The 26167-nt window shown below is 60.3% G+C and overlaps 1 protein-coding gene across 2 annotated transcripts in view; it reads left to right on the top strand.

Moving 5' to 3' along the window:
- The window catches only part of GLIS1 (GLIS family zinc finger 1), a 231974-nt gene extending 206519 nt beyond the window's left edge, over positions 1–25455 (top strand). The window contains exons 5-11 of one of the 2 annotated variants that reach the window (XM_008265223.5): positions 5901–6062; positions 10322–10432; positions 13915–14047; positions 18123–18279; positions 22301–22467; positions 22797–22964; positions 24966–25455. In XM_008265223.5, coding sequence (XP_008263445.3) covers positions 5901–6062; positions 10322–10432; positions 13915–14047; positions 18123–18279; positions 22301–22467; positions 22797–22964; positions 24966–25123 — 1056 coding nt within the window. In that variant the 3' untranslated portion in view covers positions 25124–25455. The remainder of the gene's footprint in view (positions 1–5900; positions 6063–10321; positions 10433–13914; positions 14048–18122; positions 18280–22300; positions 22468–22796; positions 22965–24965) is intronic. The other variant, XM_089337367.1, reaches the window with a different exon arrangement.
- The last annotated feature ends 712 nt before the right edge of the window (positions 25456–26167 follow it).

Here is a 26167-nt window from a genome sequence, read left to right on the forward strand (position 1 = left end):
CAGGGCCAGGCCCCTAGGCTCAGGTCTTTGTCCTGGGTGCCCATGGGAATAGTCAGGAGGGGCAGAGAAGGGCAGCAATGCTGGCAGCCTGGAGCAGGGCAGCAGGCGGAGAGGCATGAAGCAGGCAGACCTGAAAGATGTTCAGCAGGAGGCATTCCCCTGGGACAGGGACAGGGACGAGGGAACGGGCATTCAGGTGCAGAGTGAGGCAGAGGCTGGGTGGTCTAGCCATGGACATGGCTCCAGAGTCCCCGTGTGGACAGCCTCATGCCACCCTAGTCACTGGCCACACCAGTCACTGCACAGAGTGGTATCTGAGATGTCCTGTGGGACACTGCTCCCCCAACTCACCTGCTCCGGAATCAGTCCCTAACCCATGTGTGTCTATGAGTGCAGGAGCCCCAGGCTCCCAGTCCTCCTCCTTTGTCCCCTCCCTGCTTGTCTTTGCTCTGGCTCAGCAGCTCCTCCGCTGCTTCGAGTACAGTGACCCCCAGCAGCCTCGCTGCCCATGTCAAGCCTCGTCCTCTGCACGAGGTGCTTTCCCCAGCACCCACTGTCCACGTGCTGCCCAGGCATGCAGCTCCTGCCTGCCCCAGAGCAACCCCTTCCCAGCACTCTGAGCGCTCTCTGCTTTGGAGTCATGGGCGTTCTGCGTCCCCACTCCTGCTGGCTGTCAGGTATACAAGAGTGCAGCAGAGGGAGGTAAGATGGGAATCGATGTGCCAAGAGAGGAGAGGCGGTGGGGGCCCTCGAGGGGTGTGGGGGCAAGAGTGGGCAGACACCCGATGGAAGAGACTGGTTGGAGGGAAGGGGCAGCTATGCTGCAGGTGGGTGCTCCACTCCCCTCTCAGAAGAGATGGAAGCTCCAATTGCGGCTTAGCCCAGACTCAGTGCCCTTAGTGCATGGGAGCAGTCACCCTCCCTGCCTCCCACGTATATGTACCCAGCCCTTGCCCAAGGTCTGCTCTGCAGGTGGGATACACAGAGGCAGGTGTCTGTCCAGGGCACAACCTGCCCTAGAGCATGAAGGACTTTTTTGGGGTTGGGGGGTAGAATATTGGGAAGATCACAGCCAGTGAACTGGGGCAGAAGGGCAGGGGCTCCAGCTGCCCCACTTCCATCCCCAGCCTGCTCCACAGCCCTAGTCTGGGCAGAGCCTGATACCCTCCTACCACCTTGTAGGCCAGGGTGTAGAGAGGAGGTTGGTCCAGGCAGCATGCAGACAGAGGTGGAGGGGAGTGAGGGCAGGGGTTAGGGAATGGGAGGTCACACATGTATCCATACAGCCCCCAGCCCTGCAGAGGGACAGTGGCCAGGGTAGCCACCCTGGGTGGAGTGCCACACCAAGGGATCCCTACCGTGGAGGGAACTTGGTGCCAGGATCAGCACTTGCTATGCATTATGCCATTTGTTCCTCACAACCGTTCTCCATGGCGGGTGGGGCTGATGATGAAACCAAGACTCAGAGAACTGACAGTGTGAGCCACTTGGTAAGTGGAGCAGCCAAGACACAGGCCTGGGTCAGCCCACCCCGGACCCCATGTCTGTCACCACCGAGCTGCCTCTGACAGTGGGGGCAGTCATACTTACCCAGAGGGCCGAAGAGGGGCGGTCACATCTGTGACAGCACTGCGCCCAGCTCAGCCGAGCACAGCAGGTGTTGACCCAGTGAGAGCTCCCATCCTCTGCTCCATGAGGCTGTTGAGTAGGGATGAACTCCTGGGTGTCTCAGTGCTGGTCCTGGTGGGGGTGTGGCTCCGCCTGGAGCACCCTCAGTGTGCTCATCCAGACCCGACCAGCTGCATGTTATAGTCCAGCCTGTGTCCCAGCTCAGGGAAGTTTGGGGGTGGGGAGCGGGACGCAGGTGGGCTGAGGTCCATGGGCACGGTATGGGCATCCGTGTGCACACACATGCATTGTGGTACTTTAAGGAACACTGGAGTGCGGAGCTGTACTCACTGGTATGCATAGATCCCTACTCTTATTCACACCTCTCTATTACTGCTTTTAATTAGAGAGAGAGAGAAAGATGCCTAGAGTGGCCAGGACTGGACTAGGTCCAAGCCAGCAGCTCATTCCAGATGCCCCACCTGGGTGGCAGAAACTCAGCTACCTGAGCCATCACCAGCTGCCTCCCAGGGTGCACATTAGTGTGAAGCTAGAGTCAGGAGCCAGGGATGGGAATCAAACGTGGGCACCAGGGTGGGACACAGGTATCTACCGGCTGGGTGACATGCCTGCTCCCTGGATTGTACGTCTGAACCCCCCTGTGCCCCGTGATTGAGACGCCGGCCCTGCATTCAGGGAGCTCTCAAATTCAGCATGGAGTGTGGAGATGAGGGGTGACTGCAGTGAAAACCTTCCTGCAAACTCGGGTGTTCAGAGGAGGGGAGGAGATGGCGTGTCGGAGCGGGTGGTGCTCACGCGGTGCTGGCTGAATGAGAATGAAGAAAAGGCATTCCAGGCTAGGAAACAGCCCTGGACAAGCCCGGAGGGCATGGAAATCCATGGCAGGTTCAGAGACGGCTGCAGCTGTGGCGTGATGTGGGGGCACACGGGTGGGAGAGACTGGCCGGGTTGGAAGACCATGAACACTGAACCGTGGATCCCGAACTTTTGAAAAAGGTATAAATTCGGCTGTAGGAGAGTCCGAAGGGAAGGTGTCCCAGGAGGGGCACAGGGTGAACAAAGGCAGGGACGGGAGCAGTGGTGCTGAGGTGGGAGGGTTGGCCCCAGCAGGGACTCAGGGAGCCCGGGGAAGCAGATGATATACCGGTCTCCAGGGACCAGCACACTCTCAGAAATCAGGAAGAAGACGCAGCTCACGAGTTATGCTCTCTGCTGCAGTCTCCTCACTGTGCAGCCGGAGTGGAGCAGTGGGGCAAGCCAAATGCCAAAAGGAAGCCCCCTCTCCTGCCCGGTTCCCTCCATCGCACAGGGCATGGCAGCTGAGCAAGTAGGTTTGTGGCCTCTTTGCTCCCCAAATGGGATTTCCTTTGGGTTTGTGCGCATGGGAAAGGCCCAACGATCTGGAAGTGGGAAGTGGAACAGCTTCCATGACCCAGCTGTGGGTAGGTGGCCTTGGAGCAGCCCCAGCACACACAGCCTGCAGTGTAGTGGGGCCTCCACAGAGAGGCGAGCATGGAGCTCACCTGGGACCCACTTGCCGTCCCCGAGCCCTTATCCTTACGTTCAGGCCGTCTACTCTGGCCTCTGCTCTACCCAGTGCCTCTGCCCTGGACTGGGCCTTGGTGACCCTCATCTCTGCTGCAACTGCCTTCTCCCAGCCCACACCTCCTGCCAGCAGCCAGAGAGGACTTCCTAGAACACATATCTGTCCCTGTTCCCTCTCTTCTTAGGCCCATTCACGGTCCCCGCCATCCCTAAGGTGGTGTCCAGATGCGTCAGCCTGGAGGCTGAGCCCCACTGTCAGGCCTGTGACCTCCCCAGGCTCTTTACCTGCTGGAGCCCACATCAGCCTCAGAGGCCTCCACAGGGATTCAGGTGCCCCTGAGCCTGCCTTACCTTGGCCTTCAAGGCCCATGTGCCCCACTGTCTTTGGTAAACCACAGGGTTCATGGTTCCAGGCTCAGGTGAGCCAGTGGTTGAATAAGCTAAATGCATGGGTGTTGAATAACTTCCTACCTGTGTCTTCCACGCCTCCCACCCAGCACCCCACTTAGTGCAGCCATCTGTCCCCCCAAGAAGCCTCATGGCCCCCGGGCTGGCTATGGTATCTCCTCTGGACTGCTACAGCCCCTGTGTGTCACTCCATGACAGCTCAATTGTGATGCTTTATGGAGGGGGAGAGGGGCAGTTGTGTGTGTGTCTCACATGGGCTCTGAGCAGCTGGAGGGGAGGATCTGTGTCTGTGTTCCTGCTGTATCTCAGTTTACCCAGCAGGCTGGAGACATTCTGTCCAAATGAATGGGCCTGCACGGAAAATCACCACATGTGTTGAACTGCCCCAGCCTGGGGACACTGACCTCCCAGGGTGGACTACAGGGTGTGAACACTGCCACTGGTCCTCTCCAGCCATTACCCCTACCCGCCTTGTTAACAGATAAGGTTCCTTTGAAGCTGGGGAGGGCAAAAGCTAGGGTGCCCATCTCCGAAGAGGGAGGTGTCAGGTTCCAAATGTAGATGTGAACAGAAGCCAGTCCCTCCTTCTTCCCCCTGCAGATGAGCCCCCAGAGAAAAGGCGTGGATGAGCAGGCCTTTGGGAGCATTAGGCCCTGGGAAATGAGACTATGTCCACTTTGTGCCAGGCCATCTGCTATTGGAAGCCCAGACTGGCCCTGGTTCAGAGGCTGGGGGCTCGGCAGGAGGGGAAGGGCCGGGTGGATGGGGAGGGGACCTGGGGCCCTGCCTGTAGGCCAAGAGCTCTCCTCCCAGCCACTCCTCCAGTTGGAAGGCTGCAGTTGCCATTCCTAATCAGGAATGGCAACTCCACCCTGGGCCCAGGGATTGAACACTTTGCTTGGGGAGGGACCTGCCACTGCTGTCTCTTTCTCTTCAAAGGGCCACCTGCCCCTGGGAAGGCAGTGGGAGAGCAGAGCCACCTGGGCTTTAGCGTGAGACTTGAGGCTCGGTCCAAGTCCTGTCTGTCTGCGTCCTGTCGCAGCCCTGTGACCTTGGGCAGGTCACTGTGCCTGAGGCACATCCTTCATGGTTTTTGTTGTGTGGTTAAACACCCAGCACCATGCCCAGAGGCTGCAGGTGCCTGCACGCAGCCAGAACACTAACTCAGGAACCGTCCATCAAGTCAGATGGTGGGGGTTGGGGAGGGGTGGCAAGAAGAGGCAGCCTGCCCTGGCCAGCACTGGAGCTGGACATTGACGGCCGAGGGGGAATGGGGTGAGTGGTTATGAGAGAGGACATTTTTTGCTAAGCAACTTCCATGAACAAACACTCAAAATTGGCTGAGTCCTGATGTTATTCTCAAATATGGGTGAGTGAGGAGAGAGGCAGGAAGGTGTGCAGGGGTTTGAGTGCCAGGCCAGAGGCACTTCAGAGAAAGAGCTTCAGGGTCCTATTGCTACATCAGCAACTTCTTCCGAGCTCTTGTGTTAGAATGGGGCAGCAGGAGGCAGGGAGGAGTTAGAAGGTAGGGGACTCCTGGGAGAGGACAGAGCTGGGTGGAGGCTGAGGGAACAGGCGGCCTGGTGCCTGGGGAGGAAGGTCTGGGTGGGCAGAGCCCCCCAGCCCACTGCTGTTTCCTCTTCTCTGTGATTCATTGCTGCTCTGCCTGCCCACTACCCACCCTCTGACTGCAGGCAGGCAGTGACACAGCTGCACCATGCCCCACTGCCCAGCTCAGGCTTGGTATATGGTGGGCACTGAGCAGTCAGATAGCCAGATGATAAATCAGATACCTTAGGTATGGGAGTGGTGGTAGTTCTGAGAGCAGTCAGTGGATGCTGATCATGCCCTGCAGGTGGACGGACCCCCTTATCATACAGTGTCCCCTACCCCTGGGTCCCTCATATTAGCACTGAGCAGTAGCCTCACAGCCCCAAGTGTGAAGACAGGGAATTGAGTCAAGAGGGGTCAAAGCCTCACTGAGACAGAGCCTGACACACCTCTGTCTCAGGCTGTCTGGGCTGCAGTGAGCACCTGCTCTCAGAGTCCTGATTCAGGCTTGCTGTGGCCTCAGTATTTCAGATGGCCCTGGTGAGGGGTCCTCTCAGACCCACGAGTGGCAAGACCACGTACTTCCCTGGCCCTGGTGGCCTGTTTCTAATTTAGGCATGCACTTTCTCAGAGTCCTGGGCACTTCCTGGGGAGCTGAACCAGAGCTCTTCGGGGCTCGGGCAGGAGGGGAGAGGGTGGGTGGGCAGGGAGGTGGCCTGGGAGCATGCCTGTAGGCCAAGAGCGCTCCTCACTGGCCACTCCTCCAGTTTGAAGGCTGCAGCAAAGCCTTTTCACGGCTGGAAAACCTCAAGATCCACCTGCGGAGCCACACGGGCGAGAAGCCGTACCTGTGCCAGCACCCGGGCTGCCAGAAAGCCTTCAGCAACTCCAGCGACCGCGCCAAGCACCAGCGCACTCACCTCGACACGGTAGGCCCCCCCCCCCCCGTCTCCAGTGAGAACCGTGTCCGTGTGCAGACCCTGCCTTTGCCCTGTAGCCACGCTGACATCTAGGGCAGGAAACGTCTTTGACAGGGAGGGTCCTGTACGCTGCTGGATGTTAGCAGTTACCTGTGGCCGCCATCCACTAGACAGAGGGGAGGCTACTTCCCATCTCACAATGGTGACTGCCTACAGTGTCTCCAGACATCGTCAGTTGTCCTAGGGGTGGGGTAGCAGCACACTCGCCTCCAGTTGAGAACCACTGTTTTGGCCCATGGTACCAGCCTGGGCACCAGCATCCTGTGTATCGCCATAGGGAGAGTGTGCCTACTCTCCTACACCCTCCCACTCAGTGCAGACCTCTGTCCTCACCCCCTCCAGAGACAGGCCCAAGTCCTCTGTCCGTTGAGAACTGTTGGTGAGGAGTCGAGGTGGGCAGCCCCTAAGACTTTGGGTTGCTGCCACAGTGACCTCCAGACACCCGTGTCTCTCTATTCCCTCCCCTCATTTGTGCCAGATCTGGGTAGCCTGCAGCGGTAGGCCCAGGTATAGCCAAGCCTCCCCATGTGCATAAGATCACAGCGCTTGACAGAGCACTCCCTAAAACAATATGCCCCATGCCAACCCTGCTGTCAGGGGCTCCAGGAGGCCAGTGCGTGCTCACAAGTGTACCACTGGATGATGGCAGAGTCCTGGGTGAAGGGACAACAGGACACTGGGGTCTGCAGCCAGAGTCCGCATCAGGGCCCCAGGCCTGCTCTCTGCTCCTCCTGCGGATGTTTGGGGAACTCTGGGGGTGGGAGGCTGGGAGACCCGAGTGGTCAGCAGCCCAGCCTGTCCAGTGTGCCGACGTACAGGGTAAGTGGAGGCTGGGAGACCCGAGTGGTCAGCAGCCCAGCCTGTCTAGTGTGCAGACGTACAGGGTAAGTGGAGGCTGGGAAAGAGCAGAGGTCTCAGCTGCGGGCCTCCGACGCTTATCTTACAGCTGGGAAAACTGAGACCCAGAAAAAGGGCAAGGTTGGGGGCAGGAGGGACGCACAGGAAATAACAGGGTACTGGTGTTCCTGGGGTTGGAGCAGGTGCCCACAGAGTCACCCACGAACCCCCACCCCCAGTTTACACCTGGCGACAGCCCAAGGTGTAGGGACCCTTGTTCCCATTTTATAAACTAAAAAACAGAGAAACTAGATCACTCTGCCTGTGAGGCATGTGGCTGAGTTGAGATGCAAACCCAGCTTTGTGTGACCCCAAGTCCAGCGATCTTTGCTGGAAATGCTGACTCAGCTGCCACCCTGGGGTGGTGAAGCTGAACACAGGGGACAAGGCAGAGTTCTCCCAGCCTGAATCAGACTCCTGCCCACACCAGGCTTCGCCGTCCCAGGTCACGCTGGGGGCGTGAGGTGAGGAGTGGGTTCTAACAGGCCGTGGGCTACCTCTCCGTTGCTTTCTCAGCCCTTATGGCCCTTGGCCAGGGCCCTGCGAGCCATGCTTCAGGCCCCAGCACCCTTGGCTGTGTCTCTCACAGGCCCCAGGGCAGCACTGCCAGCACCAGTCTCCCCACCCCCCCCACCCCCGCCTTCTCCCCGCTGGGGACCTGGGAGACGTCTCCCTGGGCTCTCAGGTCATCTACCCTGACTCACCCCCTCCTTCTTGCCTCCCCACTATTTCCTGGACCCAGCCCCAAAGCAACAGGCCTCTGGCCCTCCCCTGGTGTGTGACGGTCAAGGCAGGCACAGAATGAGCCTGCAGGCTGATCCCAGGCCTTCGTCTCCCCAAGAGGGCCTGGGAAGCCTGGGAGGTGCAACAGCCAAGCCTGTACCCACTGGTACCCACACTCCCTGCACAGACTCCCCAGGGCCCCATGGGGGCCTAGTTTTCCAGAGAGGACCTAGCTCTGTCTCCAGCTTCCTGCTGGCATCAGGGAATGAGAGCAAGAAAAGTAGAGAGGAATGAGCTGAGTTCTGACCCTGGCCCTGCTCTGCTCCTGGAGGTCTGAGGAAAGCTGCCTCCCTCTGCAAGACTCGGTTCCTTCAGGAAAGCCAGCACCACCAAGGTACCAGGTTGGGGGCCGCATAGTCACCGTCTGCTCGGCCTTGCTTTGCCCGTCCTTGCCCCTTGCTGCCCGGGCACACCTGAGTCCTGCTCTGCCCCAGGCCTGGGGACACAGACTCCCATGGGGGCCCAAGTTAGGCTGTTGTCATGCTCTGGCGCTGTCTCCCCACCGGCAGGTTGGGGAAGTAGCCATCTCGCCTTTGCCTGCTCCCTGGACCGATACCGGTCACAGAGGAGATGGGGTGTCCTGCAGGTATATTCACTATGACATCTTGGGCAAAAGATGAGCCTTGATTTTTCATTTGCGGGGATCTGCAAGGCTGATCCTTGTGGGGTAAGAGCGGGCATCAGTGTGGTTGTGGACGGCCAGTGCTGGCAAAGTGCCCGTGCCCAGGGACCACCAGGTGAATGAGCCACAGAGACCCAGGTGGCTCCGTGGGGTGCAGTGGACCCTCCGCCCAGCACCCAGCAGAGCAGCCTTGTCACTGACAAGAGGGCTTGGAGCCTCGAGGGGACTCGTGCCTGAGGTTTGGCTGCTGGCTTGGGACAGCCACAGGGTTTCCTGAGGGCGCACGGGGGAGCTGGGCCCAAGGAATGTTCTGCACGCGTCAGGCCCTGGAAAGATAAACACAGAGATGGGCCTTGCTGCCCTGTTCCCCCAGTGCGCCTGCATCTACCAAGCTGTTTGTTTGCTTTTTGACAGATCCTTGTCGATGGGTATCAGCCTTCCCAGGGGGACAGAGCTCAGCGGGCCCCAGGGCAGGGCCCTCGGAGAGAGAGGCTGTGTGTGTGTGTGTGTGTTTCAGGGCGGGTTGGGGGCGGAGGGCGGGCAGTCCACTGCGGCCGTCCACCCCTCCCGTCAGCCTTGGGGCTTCTCACTGCTCTGTCTCTTTCTTTTTGCTCTCCTCCATTTCTTTACCCGGAAACCCTCTGCGGCAGCACCCAGGTATGGTCGTCTCCTCGGCTTCCCCTTCCCACAAGGTCCCTGGGCCCAAGATCAGAGCGGCCTCTAGGGCAATGTTACCTGCAGGATTAAGGGCAGGTGCATGCCGGCCCAGGAGTCCCTGGTGCTTATTCTGACAGGTGGCATTTCCTCCAAACATTCTGCCATCCCCCGCTGCCCCAGGAGGACAGAGGGTTCTGTGGGGGCAGAGCCACTGCAAGCACCTGAAGCAGCTGGAGGCCCCAGGCAGGGCCTTGTGGAAGCCCCTTGAGAGAGACTGGGAGCAGTGGGAGCCACGAGTCCCCTGCGAGGCCCGACAGCGGAGGGATACTGCACACATGCAGCAGCTGCATGGGGTGGCCAGTGCAGGCTGAGGGGGAGGGGAGACAGTCCGGTGGGGGGCTGGTTGGGTGCAGGGGCAGGCAGAGGAGCGAAGGCTTGCAGGCTCATGTCAAAGGCCTCCAGTGCCGAGAGGTGGCCGGTGTTCTGAGAGCAGCATGGAGCCCCTGAGGGAAGTAGGAGGCCAGAGCATGGCCTGCTCCAAAGGCCATCTGCCTGCAAGGGCGGGGGGCACAGAGGCCTGGGGGCAGGAACCCAGCAGAGGCAGGGGGTGGATTTGGGGGTCTTCCTTGTATGCTGTGGGTGGGTACTGGGAGCCCATGGGAAGAGACCACCCACTCATCACACAGGAATGTTACCCCCAGTACCCCAGGCCTGTGCTGAGAGCCAGCTCCCTTGTGGCCTCCCTCAGTTGTTGGGAGGAGGAGCTGTGTTTCTTGTGACCCAGAGAGCAGTTTGGGGACTCTGAGGCTAGCACCAGGTGCAACCCATCCCCCAAGGCTTGCCCTGCTGATCGCACTCCCTGCCCTGGGTTGTACCCTCTTACCCCTCTCTTCCCTCCTCCCCCACTTCCTCCTCCACCTCTCTGCAAGGTGCCCGGCTCACTTTACTCCTTGTGCTCTTGCTGCCACTTCGCAGCTATGGGATACAATGGGGACACTTTCCTCAGATCAGTGCCGGAGCTGCAAGAACCCTTAGAACTCAGTCAGCCCCGGTTTGCAGAGGACAGAAGTAAAACTCAAAAGTCCTAGCATGCTGGTGGAGTGGAGACACAGGCCTTGCCCCACCGCCCCTTGCCTACCCCTGTGGCCTGCAGCTTACCCTCACCTATCATCCTACCCGTGTCAGGTGACACAGGGGACCTTGGCCCTGAGAGGGGCCCCTCACGTCCCTGTGCCCTCTGATGTTACAGAAGCCGTATGCCTGCCAGATCCCTGGCTGCTCCAAGCGCTACACAGACCCCAGCTCCCTCCGCAAGCACGTGAAGGCACACTCGGCCAAAGAACAACAGGTGCGTGAGAAGGTAAGACAGCCTCTGTGCCAGGCCCTCTCCACAGATGACCCCGTGCCTCCCGGCCGCCTGTCCTGTCACATCAGGAACCCTTGCTCCCTGTCCACACACTGGGAATACCGCCATCCACCAGTCCGTCCGCCCATGCATCTGCCTCCCACCAGGCCCCAAGTGTGTCTGACCCACAGCCCTTCCTTCCTTACCCCCTGGCCCTAAGCAGCTCCCCTCTCCGTCCGCCTGCCTGCTTACCACAACTTCCGTCATAAACATTTGATGTCCAGTCCTGGTGAGTCCCGCTTTCAGTGCCTGGTGGGTGAGGCGGACAGGAAGTGGTGATTCTGTGTTACAACCTCGATGGTGATAGTGGGGTGCAGGAGTCGTCAGGGGCACGCCTGAGGGGGCTGGAGCCCATCTAGGTAGGAGCAGGAGGGTCTATGGGAGAAATGGCCCCAGGCGTGAGGGGTGTGCGCACTGGAACCAACCCTGGCTGGCACCTCCCTGCTTCTTGTTCCTCACCATCAGGTTGGAGAGTAGACTTGCTGTGAAGGGTTTACAGCCATGCTGACCAGAGACTCAAAAACTCAGAACAGGAAGGGTGTGTGTCTTCATAGCACTGGGCAGGGCAGGGCAGGTAAACTGTGCGCCCCAGAGAGAGAGCGGCATTGAGTGAGGACTGGAGCCTGAGGCCCAGGGTGTGTGCAGGACCAGCGGACACTCGCCTGTCTCCAGCTAGGCAGCACAGGGAGGAAGAGGGGTAGCTGCCACAGAGGTTGAGTATGTCTGATGGACAGCGGGTGCCCTCAAGGAGTTAGGAGCAGAGGACGGTCATGGCACCTCGAGACCCGGCTCTGAGGCCTTGGGGAGAAAGGCCTGGGGCAGTGGCTGGAAATCAGGCAGGGAAGCTGCTTCTGCAGACCCAGAGAGATGGTGGAGACTAGCTTGGGGCAGAGTAGGAGCCGACAGGAGGGGCTGGGCTGGGCTGGGCTGGGAGGGGGAGCAGCGGGAGCCCCAGGGCCAGGCTTCAGGGGACAGGAAGGACGGTGGTGCCTTTCCGTCCTCTCAGGACAGAGAACCTGACAGGGAAGCAGGTCTGCAGGGGAGAGCAGCGGCTTCCGTTTGAGATGAGGACTGGGTGAGCTGCTCAGGGACCCAGGCCTCAGGCGGATCACAACTTGGGGCAGAGCCTGCTGCACAGGGTTGATGCAGGCTCCAGAGGGCCATGGGAGTGGGGGTGCCTGGATGCCAGGGAGGGCGAGGGGTGAAGAGAAGCACCAGGGACTGGGGGGACACGAGCAGCACACAGGAGCGACAGAGGGCAGGAGCGCAGTCATTGCTCAGCAAGATTTGTGGAACACCTTGTGTAGCAGCCACCTTCCCTGCACTGTGGTCCCGCGAGGGTGAAACAGCAAGGCCTGCAGGCTGCTTTAGTCCGTGAGCTGGGGCAGGCAGAGATGGGTGCTGGGAGTGAGCAGACATGGGTGGCAAAGGTGATGGGGCGAGGGCAGCGGCTTGAGACTTTCTCTCCACGGAGTGGAGTGCCACTGGATGCCACGGAGCATAGGAGGGACGTGGTCTAAGCCTGCACAGTGAGCTCCCTGTGGCAGTGCCACCTCCACGCCACCCTGAGAAGGGAGGCTGAGCGCTGGTCCCAGTGCCTCCTCGGCTCAGATGCTGTGCCTGGTGCTTCACGCACTGTAACCCAAGAAGCGGGCACGATTTTTTCTCCCATTTTAGATATCTGGAAACAGGCTCAGAGAGTCACGCAGCCCAGGGTGACAGAGCCAGGGATCCATCCCAGGCCCAGCTGTCTCCAGGGCCTGAGCTTTTCCCACCGCTGTCAGGTTGAGGGGCCGGAGTGGGGACAAGGAGTGGCCCAGCTTCGGTAGGCTGGGGCTCCACGCCAGGAAGGCTTGTGTCCTGAGCCAGCAAACCTGTGCCTGAGGACCAGAATCCTGCCCTGGTTTTCCCAGGCCCTGTGCTTGGCGCACACAGAGCCCCTGGGGACTGGAGGCCGCGGATCTGCAAACTTCCCAACACTAAGCGTCCATTAGGAGCCGGCGGGCTGATGTGTCTCTCTGGGTAAAGCGACCCTATATTATGACAAGTCCTTGGCAGCCCCGCTGCGTTTCAGAGAGAATTAGAAATGCTTTTCTTCCTTAATTCTCCTCTCCTGCTGCTCCTAATCCGATCGACATCGCGGTCTGCAAGAACATGCCTCGGCCCTCTCTTGCCAGAAACTTAATTTACATGGAAAACAGCTGCTGGGTCAGGGAGCTGAGCGCCTCAGCAAGGCTGGCCATGCCTTCCCCGCACCCAGGGCCTGGCCCTTCGCAAGCAGAGTGGAGTAACCCTCAAGGCTCACTCTCAGCTGCTGGTGGCGGGGGATGGGGCCCTCACGTCCCTGAGTCTCTCCTGTCCTGGGTACCATGAGCATCTGGGGCATCCAGGCTCCGGGGCTTCTGGCTGGGGTTGTCGAGCAGCAGGATATCCCTGGGAGAAAGGGCCTTTCCCATCTGGCGCCTGCACCCTCAACCGCCAAGCACCCTGAGGGTGCCATCCCTCCTTCTGGGGTGACCGTCTACGGTGACTGTCATTGGGAATGGCCCAGAGTTGTTGGCCAGACAACCATTCAGGTTCCTGAGCACATCCCAGCCCAGGCTTGCAATGAGCCAAATGACCTCGAGTCCACGTGCCACCACGTGTGGCTCAGCCAGCTGGCATCCAGCCAGCCCCGCCCACAGCACTGCACAAAGTGACTTTGCATCCTGATCTTGTTACTTCCCAGCAGCCTGGGGCAGGATGGTGAGACCCAGAGAGGTTTAGTCACTTGTTCAGTGTCACACAGGGAGTAACAGGTGGAGTGAGGTTTGGACCCAGTTCTTCCTGGACAGTTTCCACTGCTCTTCGCACCACAAAGGAAGGAGGATGGAGCAGAGGGGGAGTAGAGGGGAGAGACAGACACTTGCTGCCTGCCTGCTGTGTCTCATATCAGCTCTCCCTGGTGCAGCCATGGAGTGCACCTCGTGGGCCCCCAGCTTCCTCCTGGGGGTCCCAGTCATGCACTTTCTTCTGGGTCTTGGCATTTGTGCTGCTCCCAGCCAGTGCCTGAGTGTGCAAGCTCCTGAGAGTCACACTCCCCCCCCCCCCCCATATCTCTGGCTCCCATCCAGGAAGATTCCATCTGCCTCTCCTCCCTCCCTCCTATCCTGGGTCCCTTCCTGGCTGTGCCCCTGTCGTCACACACAGCACTTCCTCTGTGAAAATCCTTGCACGTTGGCTCTCATCCTGGCATCCGTCTGCCTCTCAGATGATCCAGGCTAACATGATCTTCACAGCGTAATCAGCAGCCCCATTCCACAGAGGAGGACATGCAGGCATGGTGAGGAGAAGCGTCCTGCCCCGGAATCACCGTCCCTTCCTGACCTGTCCCGTCCCCTACACTGACAGACAGGTGGTCTCACGCCAGCACCCCTCTTCCTCTGCTTACTCCCCAGCTGCACGCGGGCCCTGATACCGAGGCCGATGTCCTGGCTGAGTGCCTGGCCCTGCAGCAGCTCCAGGCGTCCACACAGCTGACCACCGGTGATGGGAAGGGCGGCCGTGCCCTGGGCCAGGAACTGCTTCCAGGTATGTGTGTGGGGAGGCAGGGCCGGGGCACAGCCTGGGAGGGCCCCTTCTCTGCCAGCCTTCCCCCTGGGACAGCAGTGATGCACCATGGGCACTCCTCTGGATGTGGCTGCCTCTCTGCTGCCAGCTCCCTGCTTCTCCATCATCTCCCTGCGGTTCTTGTCGTGAGTCAGCCACTCCTTCACGCTCCTCACTGCCCTACCCCTCTCAGTCTGGTCTCCAGGGCCCCATGGGCTTCCTGGGGCCTCACTGTTTGGGTCCCCCAAACACTCTGCTCCCTTTGGTTCTCAGGACCCTGCCCCCACCTTTCTCTCTCTTCCCTAAGGGGGCTCCTGCCCTTCCTTCTGACCCTGCCTCCTAGACCCCTCCTGCAGGCAGTCTCCCTGTTTCCTGTCTGTCTCGCCCACCACACTGTGAGCTCTTGCAGGGCATGGCCAGCGTGGCTCACGTGCAGAGCTGGTCAGGGGAGACATTGACACCTGGTAGAGAGGTGCCACTCCCAGGGTTTACTCTGGGCCCTTCCTCGTGGCCCAAGCTGCCCTGGGCACCTGCATGTGCCCATGTAGCCATGGCCTCCACATGAAACTCACTTAATCCCCAGCACGACTTCTGCCTTGGGAGAAAGCAGGCTCCTTCCAGTTCATCACGAAGCCCAAGTGGCCCAAGACACGACCCTGCAGGCTCATTCTGCCTGACCCTCCTGCAGCTGTGGCCACGGGGCAGGCATTCCAACCCAGACCCGAGCAGCCTGGCCCTTGGATTCCAGCGAACAGTGCCTGTGCTCCACCCCCCACTGTCCCTAAAGAAACCACAGCATCCCAGCAGAAAGCGCTGCCCACCCTCTGGGATTTCTTGAATTACTCCAACAATTTTAAGCATTTTTTTTTAAAAAAAAGTTTTCTAGTGTTTTATTCTTTCCTGTCAATGTTGAAGCAGCAGCAGATTTAAACTAAGTCAGAGCACTCACCACACAACCCTGGGAAGAGGCTTTGAACCCCTTCTTATGGGTTCCTCTTTGCAGGGGTCTGTGCTCAGACAAGGGCGGGGACACCTCAGGGTGGCTGCCCTGGAGGAGGGACGGGGTCCCCCTGCTGCAGGCTGCCTCTCCCAGGGTCAGAATTCTAAAGCAGCAGGGCTGGGAAGGCACGGTAGGGATGCCCCAGCCCGAGTGAGGGTATCCCCAGTGCCGTCTCAGTGTCCGGCAGTGACTGCATGGGGACCAGTGTTGAGGAGGACCCTGAGGCCACTTTCTGACTCCGCAGGGAAGAGGGCTGCAGCTGCTGAGCAGTGACTGCCCCCAGTGCAGAGATTCTGTGAGCCTCCATACCTTGGGAGGACTCAGGCCTGGGATGGAGCAGGGCTTAGTGCAGGGTCATCCAGAGAGGTCACCAGCAGAGCCAGTTAGAAGCCTGTTCCCCCAGATGCCCGCCCCGGGTTTGTCCTGGGGGAAGGGACAAGGCCAGCAGCAACCATGTTGTGAACACATGCCTGGCCAGTCACTTCAAAAGCAGCATCTTGTCTAGTCCCCAGCTATTATGTCCATGCTACAGATGGGAAAAGTCCGTTGAGGCAACACCACAGGTCTGCGGGGCCTCGGGGCTGGCACTGTGACTGCCAGCACCTGCTGCTCCTGCTCCGTGTCAGCCAGGAAGCAGTGTCTTCCAAGCTTTGACTCAGTTTCCCTGGGAGTACAAATGCAAGAGCATGTCCCAGCAGCTGTTCTCGGGACTGTTGCCATGTGTAGTAACTCCCATGACCCTCACACCAGCCTCCTGAGGTTCATGCTCCCCCATGCCAACAAGCAGCCCAAGCAGGATTTGAACCCAAGCCATTTGACTGCTGACTGTGCTCTTAGCCAGTCTGCTGCCCTCTAGCGGCTTGCTCCTGTGCCACACTGAGCACCTGCTGTATGCCAGGCCCTGTGCTGGCCCCTATCCTTGAGGGGCTTCCAGCGCAGCAGAGAGGGAAGAACCGAGCAGTCACCAGGGGTCCGGGCCGGCCAGGCTCTTCTGCAGACCACGCAGCAGACGCCTGCGGCCTGGTTGGGAACAGATGTTAGGGCCGGAGGTTAAGCACTCGTGGCCAATGATTGATGACATTGCTTCACAGCCCCAAGAGGGGCATCCCGGGGAGAGGCCGGCCAAGCTGTAGCTCATGTCAGTGAGTCCATCATTGCCACTCAGTGCCATTCGTGGGCTCAGAGTCTCTCGTGCACACACACACACAGTCGCCCTCCATGTGCCCATTCACCCAGGGCTGCACAGGCACGAGAGAAGCAGGAGACAGGATGGGAGAATCAGGAACAGAGAGGGCAGAGTGAGGAGAGATGGCCACTGGCTGGCTGTAGGGAGCTCCTGTATGCTGGTCTCGCAGGAGGGGCTGGCTGCCGCCTTCCTGAGACACCTCAGGCGTTTACCCACAGGCCTGTGTGTAGCAGACCCAGGCCAGCGTGACTGACGAGCCGTGAGGATGTGAGCAGAGGGAGAAGGGCAGGATTTATCGGGATTCCAGGCCTTCCCAGCTGTCACGCCTCCAAATTGGTTCAAGATGGCAGACGAGGAGGTGCTGAGGAGAGTGGTGAGTGGTACTGAGCCAGGCTCCCTCACACACACCCCTCCAGGTGCCTCCCTGCCCCCTGATCTGCCCCACCCCAGCATACAGTGTGACCGAGAGATGGAGGGATGAGTGGCACTACCCCTGGGAGCAGAGATGCCCGAGGCTGTAGGCCCAGGACTGAAATGGGGAGCGGGAGAGCGTGTGCCAGCCAGCTGCAAAGCCCCGACCAGAGCTGAGGCCCTGAGCTGGATGCCCAGACCACGCTCCACGCCGCAGTCCCAGGGCTTTTTGTCCCTACCACTTGGGAGACAGGGAGCTGCCCACCATGGGACTTCTGATCATCTGAAGTCCTTGTTCCTGTCTCTCTCTTCTCCCCATCCATGAGCGGAGTCTGGTGTGTTCGCATGTTGCCGCTTGTTGGATGATGAAAAGCCTTGGATCTGGACCCACAATGACCAGAGTGATACTCAGAGTGTAACTGCCGGCGCAGGGACGCACTGGCTGGTCACACTCTGGGCACAGCCCCTGGTGCACAGTCACCCTGGGCACCAACCTGATGCATTGACCTTAGGGGAAATGATGTCAGTTCCTACTAACGGGCCCCCTATGTTCAGATAAAATTACGAGCTTCAAGACTTGCAGCCTTGCTGTGTCCCTCTAAGAATCGGGGGTCATTTTCCCCGATTGGAGTTCCTTGGTGGAGACATCTGGGGATCATCAGCCTCAGAAACTCTCAGAGCCTCTGCTGGGCCCCTGGACCACCATCTGCCTCTGACCACGTGTCCTCCCCTGTCTGGTTAACCTACCTGCCTGAACGGGGCAAAGCTGATGCAAGGGGATGTCGCTCTGCAGGTGTCTTCTGTACGTTGGCAGTCTGAGGCCGGGATGTGTGTGGCTGGTTCCTCTCCTCAGTTGGAACCTTGTACGTGTACAACCTGAGCCTGTGCAACCATCCGCGGCAGCCCTTCTCGGAGATGTGCCAGGCCGCTCTGCCCCCAGCTCTGCAGTGCTCCTCTCTATGGGAACTTCACAGGGGCTCCCCAGGCTCTGTTTGCATACCTCTGAGGATGGGGAGTTCATTCTGTGTAAAGGCAACAGCACTGCCACCGAGCCCTAGGCTGGTTTTTGCATGTCTCCATTTCAGGGTCCCCATCTGCTTCTGGTGCTATCCAGAGCAAGCCTTGTTTTCACCTGGAACATCTCCATAGAGATTGAGGCAGCTACTCCATACAGTTCTCCCACTCACTACACACATAAGGAGCCTGGCCACCCCGTGCCAGTCCACGTCTGCTATCAGGGTTGGTCCCAGCCACAGTCATCGCCCTTTACCCAGGCCTGCACCAAGCAGAATGGGGCCATCGCCTCCCTTGTTTGGGCCCCTAAACTTCTGTTAATGCAACCTGGCTTGTTTTCCTTGTTGTCTTTCTCTCCCTAAGCAGGCACACACAGCTCCTGGGCCAGCCACGGGCATCCCTAGGGAGTGGCCAAGGCCCAGCGCTGTGTGCTTGGTTTCCTGCAGGTGTGTATCCTGGCACCATCACTCCTCATAATGGGCTCGCTCCAGGCATCCTGTCCCCCACGCACGAGGGCCCTCCCAGGCATCACCCGCTGGATGCCACTGCCGGTTCCCACCACCATCTTTCGCCTCTGCCTGCAGCTGAGGGCACCAGGGATGGGTAGGTACCTCCAGCCAGTCCTCCTCCAGGGGCACAAAGGCAGGGGTCCTGCAAACTATGTGGCTGTCACCGGCTCTCTGTGCCATGTCACTGGGGTCTCCCAGCAGCCCCCTGAGCCGGGTGGTCTAGGTGCTCACGCTTTGGACTGCCTCTCCTCATCCACCCGTTCCCCCTGGGGAGGTTGTATGCTCCCCACCTGACCCTCATTCTGAGCTACCTCCCCTGACCACCTCTGGAGACCCACTCCAGCTTCTCCACAGCACATCCTTGCATTAGGTAAGCAGCCTGCCACCTGCACACACCAGCAGTGCCGGCCTGGGCCTGTGACTGTGACCATGGCCGGGCTGCTGGGGCTGTCTGGGAGCCCTTACTGTTTGAGCTCTGCAGAGAGGGGCAGCTTCTTGTGCAATGTGGTTCTCATTGTGGCCGCTTAATTGGCTGGAAATGGCGAATGTGTTAATTGCTGGCCCTCGTGTGTGCGGCTGAAAGTTGTTTTGCCTGCAGAAGAGCGGGGGAGGACTCAGCCCTACCCTCTGCCCTCCCTGCCGTCTTTGCTTATCGCCAGCAGTGACTTAACCAGATCTGTCCCCACGCCTTCCCCCTCCCCTGCCTCTCCTCTGCAAGGCTACATACGGCATTGGCCTTGGCTCGCCTGCACCTTGGGCCAGCCTGGCCTCATCACCATTGTGGTTGCTCCTAACTGGGCTTCTCCTGCCATTCATTCTGTGTGTGGTCAGGGAGCCCCTGTGGGCAGGCCCTGGAGCCGGTGTTGGGGTTACTTAGGACTTCCATCCTGAAGAGGGTTAGTGTAAGGACAAGGAGACGGACAGACCTGCGCAGGCACCTGAGAGAGGAAGCAGACAGGGCTGTGGAAGCCCAGAGGAGAGCCCAGTAGAGGGGATGGGAGGGGGTTTCCAGGGAAGGCTTCCTGGAGAAGGTGAGTGGAGAGATTGGGTGTGTTCTGGGGAACATGAGCCATCATGTGGGGCAGTGCACTTGGGTGAGAGGCCACCAGGGCCAGATCCCCAAACCTGAGAGGGGGCCGTGTCCGAGGGGTGCTGAACAGTAGTGTGGTCAGCCCGCTGCGTAGGGCTGGGCTGCAGGGGACAGGACGGGAAGAACAGGAGTCGGAACCCTGGCTGGGCATCGGGGTGAGCCTGGGGTGTGCTGAGGGGCTGTTTACAGCGCAAGGCAAGTCACAAAACGGGGCCAAGAGACACCCTGACAACAGGGCCCTCCTGAGCTTATTTCTTCCTCTACAAAATGCATGAAAACAGGCTCCCCTGAGGGGGGCTGAGGAGCAGCTTCACAGGGCCAGGGCACCACCACCTGGGACGGGCTCTGTGGACCTGAGGCCCCGCCCCCCTCAGGCCACCTGCTCAGCCACCAGCCAGCTCCCAAACACCTCCCACCAAAGGAAAATAAACACAGAGCCCTTCACCGCTGGGCCCGCACGCCCTGCTCCGCCTCATTCATCACCTGCTGCCGCCAGTGAGAGGCAGAGTGATGACAAGACAGGACCCCGGCCCACCCGCCACCCCCACCTGCCGGAGCAGCACCCGGGTGCCCGCTCCTTCGGCCGCACAGAGGAGGGCCCTCGTGCCGGACACCAGGCCCGGGCCCGGCTTGCAAGAGTTTCTTTTTTCATCCCTTGAGAAGAGAGTGGGGGGCCAGGCCTGCAGCCTCCCTTGCCTGCCAAAGTCAACAGGGAGCGGCCACTCGGGGCTCCCCAGTGGTTTGCTGGGGCGTTTAAATAGCTTGACAGAATTATCTGATTCACTCAGAAATATTCTAAGAGGGCCTGACTTCATGACCAAATGTATTTACCCTGGCTCAGAGAAGATGCAGGAGAGAGTGGGTTTTTTTTCCCCCAGCCCTGTGCAAGGTCTGAAACCCGCTGCCTGCCAGGCCAGTGAGGTTTTATCCCAATTTTTATAGGTTCCAATTGGAGCAAAAATATTTGATTTAGGGATCATTTGCATGACTCAGAAGAGGCCCTGCACACAGGCTGTCATTTTGCCTTTTAAAGCGTTCAGGTAGAGCAGCCTGGCCTCGCAGCCGCAGCGACGTGATGGTGTCTGTGGCGTCACGCCAGCTGTGAAGGTGGCAAGTGGGAATTTCTGGCAGGATTGAGAAAGGAAAAGCAAACTCTGAAAATGCATGCTTCCCCCTGCCAGATCTGGTTCTCCTTTAATTCTGCGGGCTTCGGAGCAGAACCGTTCCGAAGCCTGTTGGTTAGCGTTGTCAGTTGTCCTCCATGTGCCATGCCCAGTGCTGGCACCAGGTGACCCAGGGGGCTGCGAGCTGGCCCTCCCCGCAGGAGCTACCTGGAAATGGGGAGGGGAGAAGGTAAGCACCGGGCGGCCAGCCTGCCGGAGGGAAGCTCCATGCTGCTGGCCGTGCCCTGGCCCAGCTGTGGCCTGCAGAACCCATGCTGCGGACGCCTGGCTGTGCAAGGGCCTCCACCACTTCCAGTACACAGGGGTCAAGGTGGCCCTGGGAGACAGGCCTACAGGTACTAATAGCAGTAATTAACCCACCGAGACCAGCTCCCGAACTTACAAAGGAGACGGGGACCTAGGGAGCATGGTTGCTGAGCCTGGGCCCCTGCTCTCAGCGAGCTCACGGTGACAGGGTCCCAGCCGTGAGTAGTGACAGCACAGTGGAGGGGCAGCGGCAGCGTGATGCTCAGGCTGGAAGGCACAGAGGGTGCTCAGGGCAGCAGCAGACGGGAGCCCCCGGCCTCGCTCTGACTCTCTCTGCTCTCCGTCCCTCTGAGAGAGGCACTGATCTGCCCAGTTGGAAGCGGGCATGGGTAGCAGGCCTTGCTTCCCAGGGTTCCCTGGGGCTATGACATTGAACTTGCAGCATCTTCTAATGTGGATGGGCCAACAATTCTGTCAATCCCAACGAGGAAATGGAGACTGAGCTCCCACTCTTTCTGTGAAGGATGTAAATGCTTCCTAGGCTGTAAGCCGTCTGCCTGGTCCACAGAGCTGCCCTCAAGCCAACTGACACCAGAGGTGCAGTGGTCCCTGGGAACAGGACCCAGAGGTTTGGGAAGGGGGCTGCACAGGGCCACTCGGCTCAGCCGGGCCCTGGGTGCCTGTGCAGCTCTCAGCCACCGCAGCTTTTGCTCTGCCCTGATCTTCCAGAGAGTAGTCTTGGGCCTGTATCCTGCAGGGTGTATGTGAAGGTAGGTAGTGAGCCTCCCATCTCAGGGGGTGTGCAAGTGGAGGAGAGATGGAGATGGGAGAGGGGCCCTCAAGCACACTGTGCAGGAGAAAAGCCAGCTTGAACGCAAGCCCATCCCTTCATCTTGCTGGCCGCGATGATGGGTGGCGAAGGGGCTGAGAACACGTTGCTGTTCCCAGCGCTTTGCACTGCTCTCAGGTTGTTGCCTCACCGTGACCTGTGAGCTCAGCGCTCTGTGGCCAGGGGCACCTTGGCAACTTCTCTGACCTCGGTTTCCTGATTTATAAGAAGGGACAAGGACTCTGGCCTCACGGGGCTGGGGGAAGGTGGGGGTCAGTGTATGGGGATTGTTACTGCCATGGGCTGTCCTGCTCAGGAGCTGCCACAGCTCTGGGGGGCGGAGAGGCTGTCATAGGACCCCTCCTCCAGGTGGCCCAAGTGCCCTGGACACCTGGCAGGGCTGGCTGGTATTCAGCGCTCGGTGTGGAGTGAACACGGCACCCCGCAGGGAAGCCCAGGTGCAGAGACGTCACAGCCCCAGGGAAGCAGTGTGGGCTTCTAATGTGGTCCTGTCTGCCCTGCCCTGCCCTCTCATAACCTCTGCTCCCTGCTGCCTGTTTAAGTGTCCCTCTGTGGATCCCATTGGATTCTAATGGGTTTCAAACTGTCCTTCTGACTTGAACCCACTCTGCAGTAAAAGCTTCCTCTCCTGTCCGCACCCTTGTGGGTCAGACCAGGGCCAGCAGGGGGGAGCGGGTGCAGCAGCCAGGCCCAGGGCCCCGGCCACTGAGGTCCAGCTGCTCACGGTCACGTTTGCTCTGTCCAGGTTGGGGCCCAGCCTGCTTTCGCCCATGGTGAGCCCACTGAAGGGACTCGGGCCCGTGGCCTCCCAGAGCCGTTCTCCAGGGGGCCAGTCCTTCTCTACGCTGCCCAGCAAGCCGTCCTACCCACCCTTCCAGAGCCCTGCGCCCGCACCTCTGCCCAGCCCGCAAGGTAAGCCCTAGCTGGAGGCCCTCCGCCTCTGTCTGCACCCGCCGCCTTCCGCTCTAGCAGCCGCTGGGAACACTATAGCCACCCACAGGGGTAGGCAGGCACCAGGGGATGTCAAGCCAGGAACCGAGGGGGTGTGGGTGACTCTGGGAGGGGCACTCCTGAGGGGAACTGGCTTCTAGCACCTTCTGTGCCCTGGCACAGTCTTCTCGTTCCCGCCCACAATGCCTGGACCAGATGACATGGGAGCTGAGTGGTGCCTTGTGGATGCCCCCACCCCCACCCCGCCAGGTACTTCTGCTTGGCTGACAGCCCTCCCTCCTCCTCTGCAGGCTACCAGGGCAGTTTCCACTCCATCCAGAATTGCTTCCCCTATGGCGACTGCTACCGGACAACCGAGCTGGCCACCAGTGGGGATGCACTCACCGGGGAGGCCCATGGTTTCACAGCTCTGCGACCCAATGGCTACCACAGCCTCACTGCACCTTTACCTGCCACAGGTGAGCCCCGCCTGCAACCCTCCATTCCCCAAACCCCTGGCAAGGCCCTGCGCTGTGCTGGGTGCTATTTATGCACCTTGTCGCACATTCTGTGGACCGCCCTGTGTGGTAGGATCCTCCCCACTCTACAGAGGCTCAGAGAGGCCCCTGGATTCCACAGCACTGGGATTTGCTGGAGTCAGTGTTCTTTCCACAGCGCCCTGTGGCTTGCATGAATCTGGCCACTGACAGGTTTCTGGAAACACAGGAAAGTCAGCTGGGAGCTCGTGGGCTCACTTGATAGACTGAGCACCTACTGAGTGACGGGCAGTGAGACGAACACCGGCCTGCACTGAGCAGTGGAGGCGGTGCCTGCTCCCAGGCTGCCTGTGCACTCGGCACCTCCCTACAGGGCCCGGAGCCCTGCCCACGTACTGCCCCCAGCTGGAGCGGCAAAGCCCAGGGAGGAGGGAGAAGGGAAGCCTTGCGTGGCCATGGTGGATGGACGCTCAGCCATCAGGGCCCAGCCCGGGCAGCGCAGGGATATCAGACTGGGGGCCCTGAATTCCCTAACCAGACCCCCACCACATTTCAGCCTCAGGGTCTAGCTGGGGACCCAAGGACTCCCACACAGGGAACCCCAAGATCCGTCCCTGTGCAGCCAGGGGTAGAAGGACCAGGATATGGTCTCAGGCCAGACGAGCACACACAAACCGTGTGGGTCCCTCTGTGTATAGGGCCCTGCATGTCTGGATGTGCCTGCCATGTTCTTTCTTTGCACGCTTGGGCAGCAGGTGTGTGTGTGTGTGTGTGTGTGAAGTAGGGTGGGGGAGCCCCCTTGAATGTGTCAGCAGCTCACAGGGCATGTGCCGTCAGCTCTGCACACATGTGCTGGCATCGTGCATGTGCCGACATTCACACGCCCCATCACTGCACGTTACATTACTGACCCCGTGACACATGTCAGTGTCCACAGATGTGTGCGTTAGCATGTTTGGGCTGTTGCACCTGAGTGTGTGTGTGCACATGTGTGCCTGCGGGAGTGCAGTGGACACTCGCCACATGCATGCACGCCTGATGTGTGCACGTGGGCCGCCTGCACAGCGAGTGCTCCGTGCTTGTGCACACGCAAGTGACGCCTGACTGCCGGCCTGGCCATCCAAGCTCCCCAGCTCCCACCCGGCGCAGCCGAGGTTTCTCAGCTTGGCCGAAGGGTCTGAATCAAACAGCTCCCAGCAAAAGGAGGTGTCCACACCCTGCTCCACACAGACAGGAGGCCTTCTGGCCTGCCCCCTCCCTAACGCCCACTTCAAGCCACCTCCACCACCACCACCGGCACCCCCCGTGGCCTAACTGCCATCTGTCACGACGGAGGTTGCATGTTGATGCAGGACTGAACCTACACTGAGAGGCTGGCAGGGCCTCGGGACGCTTCGGTGCAACCGCACTGCATGGTGGGGAGGGGGGTACAGGCCCACTGTCTAAGCCACACAGATTCCTGACAGCAGCTCAAGGACAGGAGCCTGAAGGCCTCTGAGCAGTGACCCCACCTGGAGACAGCACGTCCCCTTGCCCCGCTCCCTGGCACTGCATCCTTAGGCAGGTGTCTGACCCTCCCTGAGCCCTACTTCCATAAAGTGGGATGGCTGTGCTGTGCAAGCAGAGCAGGGCCTCGGTGCGCTTAGGCTCGTGGGGAGGAGGCCGCCGAGAGGGGGTGAGCCAGGCCCTCCTGCAGAGGGGGAGCCCCTCACCTGCCTTCTGCCCCACAGTCCAGCCCTGGGTGACAGCCCGCCTCCAGCCAGCCCACCTGCCCCCTCAGCTGCCCTGGCCCTGGGCCTCCTCCCATGGCCCCCTGCCTACCCGAACCTCCAGCCCCCCACTTGCAAGAGCAGAGGGCTCAGAGCAGGCTCAGCCCCCAAGGGGACGCCATGAGAAGGGACCCTGGGCAGGCAGGGTTAGGACCGACAGCTGGGCAAGCTCAGCCCCGCAGTCCCCGCCCTGAGCCTCTCCTGCCGCCCACAGGCTATGAGGCCCTGGCTGAGGCGCCGTGTCCCACGGTGCTGCCACCGCAGCCGACTGAAGAGGTGGTGTCCGGCGGCCCCGAGGACTGCGGCTTCTTCCCCAACGGGGCCTTTGACCACTGCCTCAGTCACATCCCCTCCATCTACACAGACACCTGAAGCAAGTCCACACCGCACCTGCCTGCCGTCTCCGCAGACGCTGCTCATCCCCTTGCCGCCCGCCCCTCCCTCTGCACCCCGGGCCGCAGACGCCGGGGTGCTGGGTGCCGCGGTGGCCGCCGGCGCTGCCCAGGCAGCAGTTGTGGTGCCCAAGCCAGGCGCTCAGGGTCTGTGACCCTGCGACAGTCCCTGGATCGTGTCTCCCAGTTTCTCTCCCTCGGTTTTGAGATGACAGACCTCGTGTATATAAAATGTACAGGATGTGTTTTCCATTCTCCTGCCAGTTTTATATTTTTGGTTTTACAAGAAAAACATTAAAAACTGGAAACGAGGGGCCCGGCCCTGCCTTGTGATTCAGCCGAGAGAGGCTCCGAGGAGTGCGCCAACAGGAGCCGGCACCCGGGGCTCGGGGCAGCATGGGAGCCAGGGGGAGGGGCCAGGGTCACAAGGCACCCACCATGCTTGCTGGGCGCAGGGCATCACTGCGAGATGGGCCCCCTGCACACAGGTGAGCGATGGCAGCGCGGGAGGCACTCCTTGGCCGGCCCCGGGGTCCACAGTCAGACAGGAATGGGAGCCCAGCTCCAGGCAACACAGGCCTCAAGGCAGGGGCGAGAGAGCATCCTGCATCCAGCCAGGACCCTGCCCACCCTGCGGGCTGAGGGCCAGGAGGAGGCGAGCAGTCGACTCTGGGAGTACCGAGGCTCTCTGGGGCCGCCCCACCCCGCCTGCCCCCCTCTCTCCCGTGACCACCTGGGCAGGGGACACAGACAGTGTCCTGCCGCTCCCTTGTGTCACCCACAAGGGAAATTCCTGCCTCGCCACGGCCGAAACGGGTGCAGTGAAGGGAGGCCGGGCTTACTGCACGCCAGGCGCTCCCCTGCCTTTCTGGAAACATCCCCAGAGAGGGCCTCCTTGTTCCCCTCTGTAGGTGGGGAGGAGCAGCCAGGATTCACACCCGGCAGCGGTCACCCCTGGACCGCACAGTTGGCTTCAGTGGGCAAAGCAAGAGATCCAGCCAATCCCCTTCTTTGTAGAGGGGAC

The sequence above is a fragment of the Oryctolagus cuniculus genome, chromosome 7 (genome assembly GCF_051225735.1).
Source record: "Oryctolagus cuniculus isolate XC-2025 breed Fujian yellow rabbit chromosome 7, ASM5122573v1, whole genome shotgun sequence".
NCBI lineage: Eukaryota > Metazoa > Chordata > Mammalia > Lagomorpha > Leporidae > Oryctolagus > Oryctolagus cuniculus.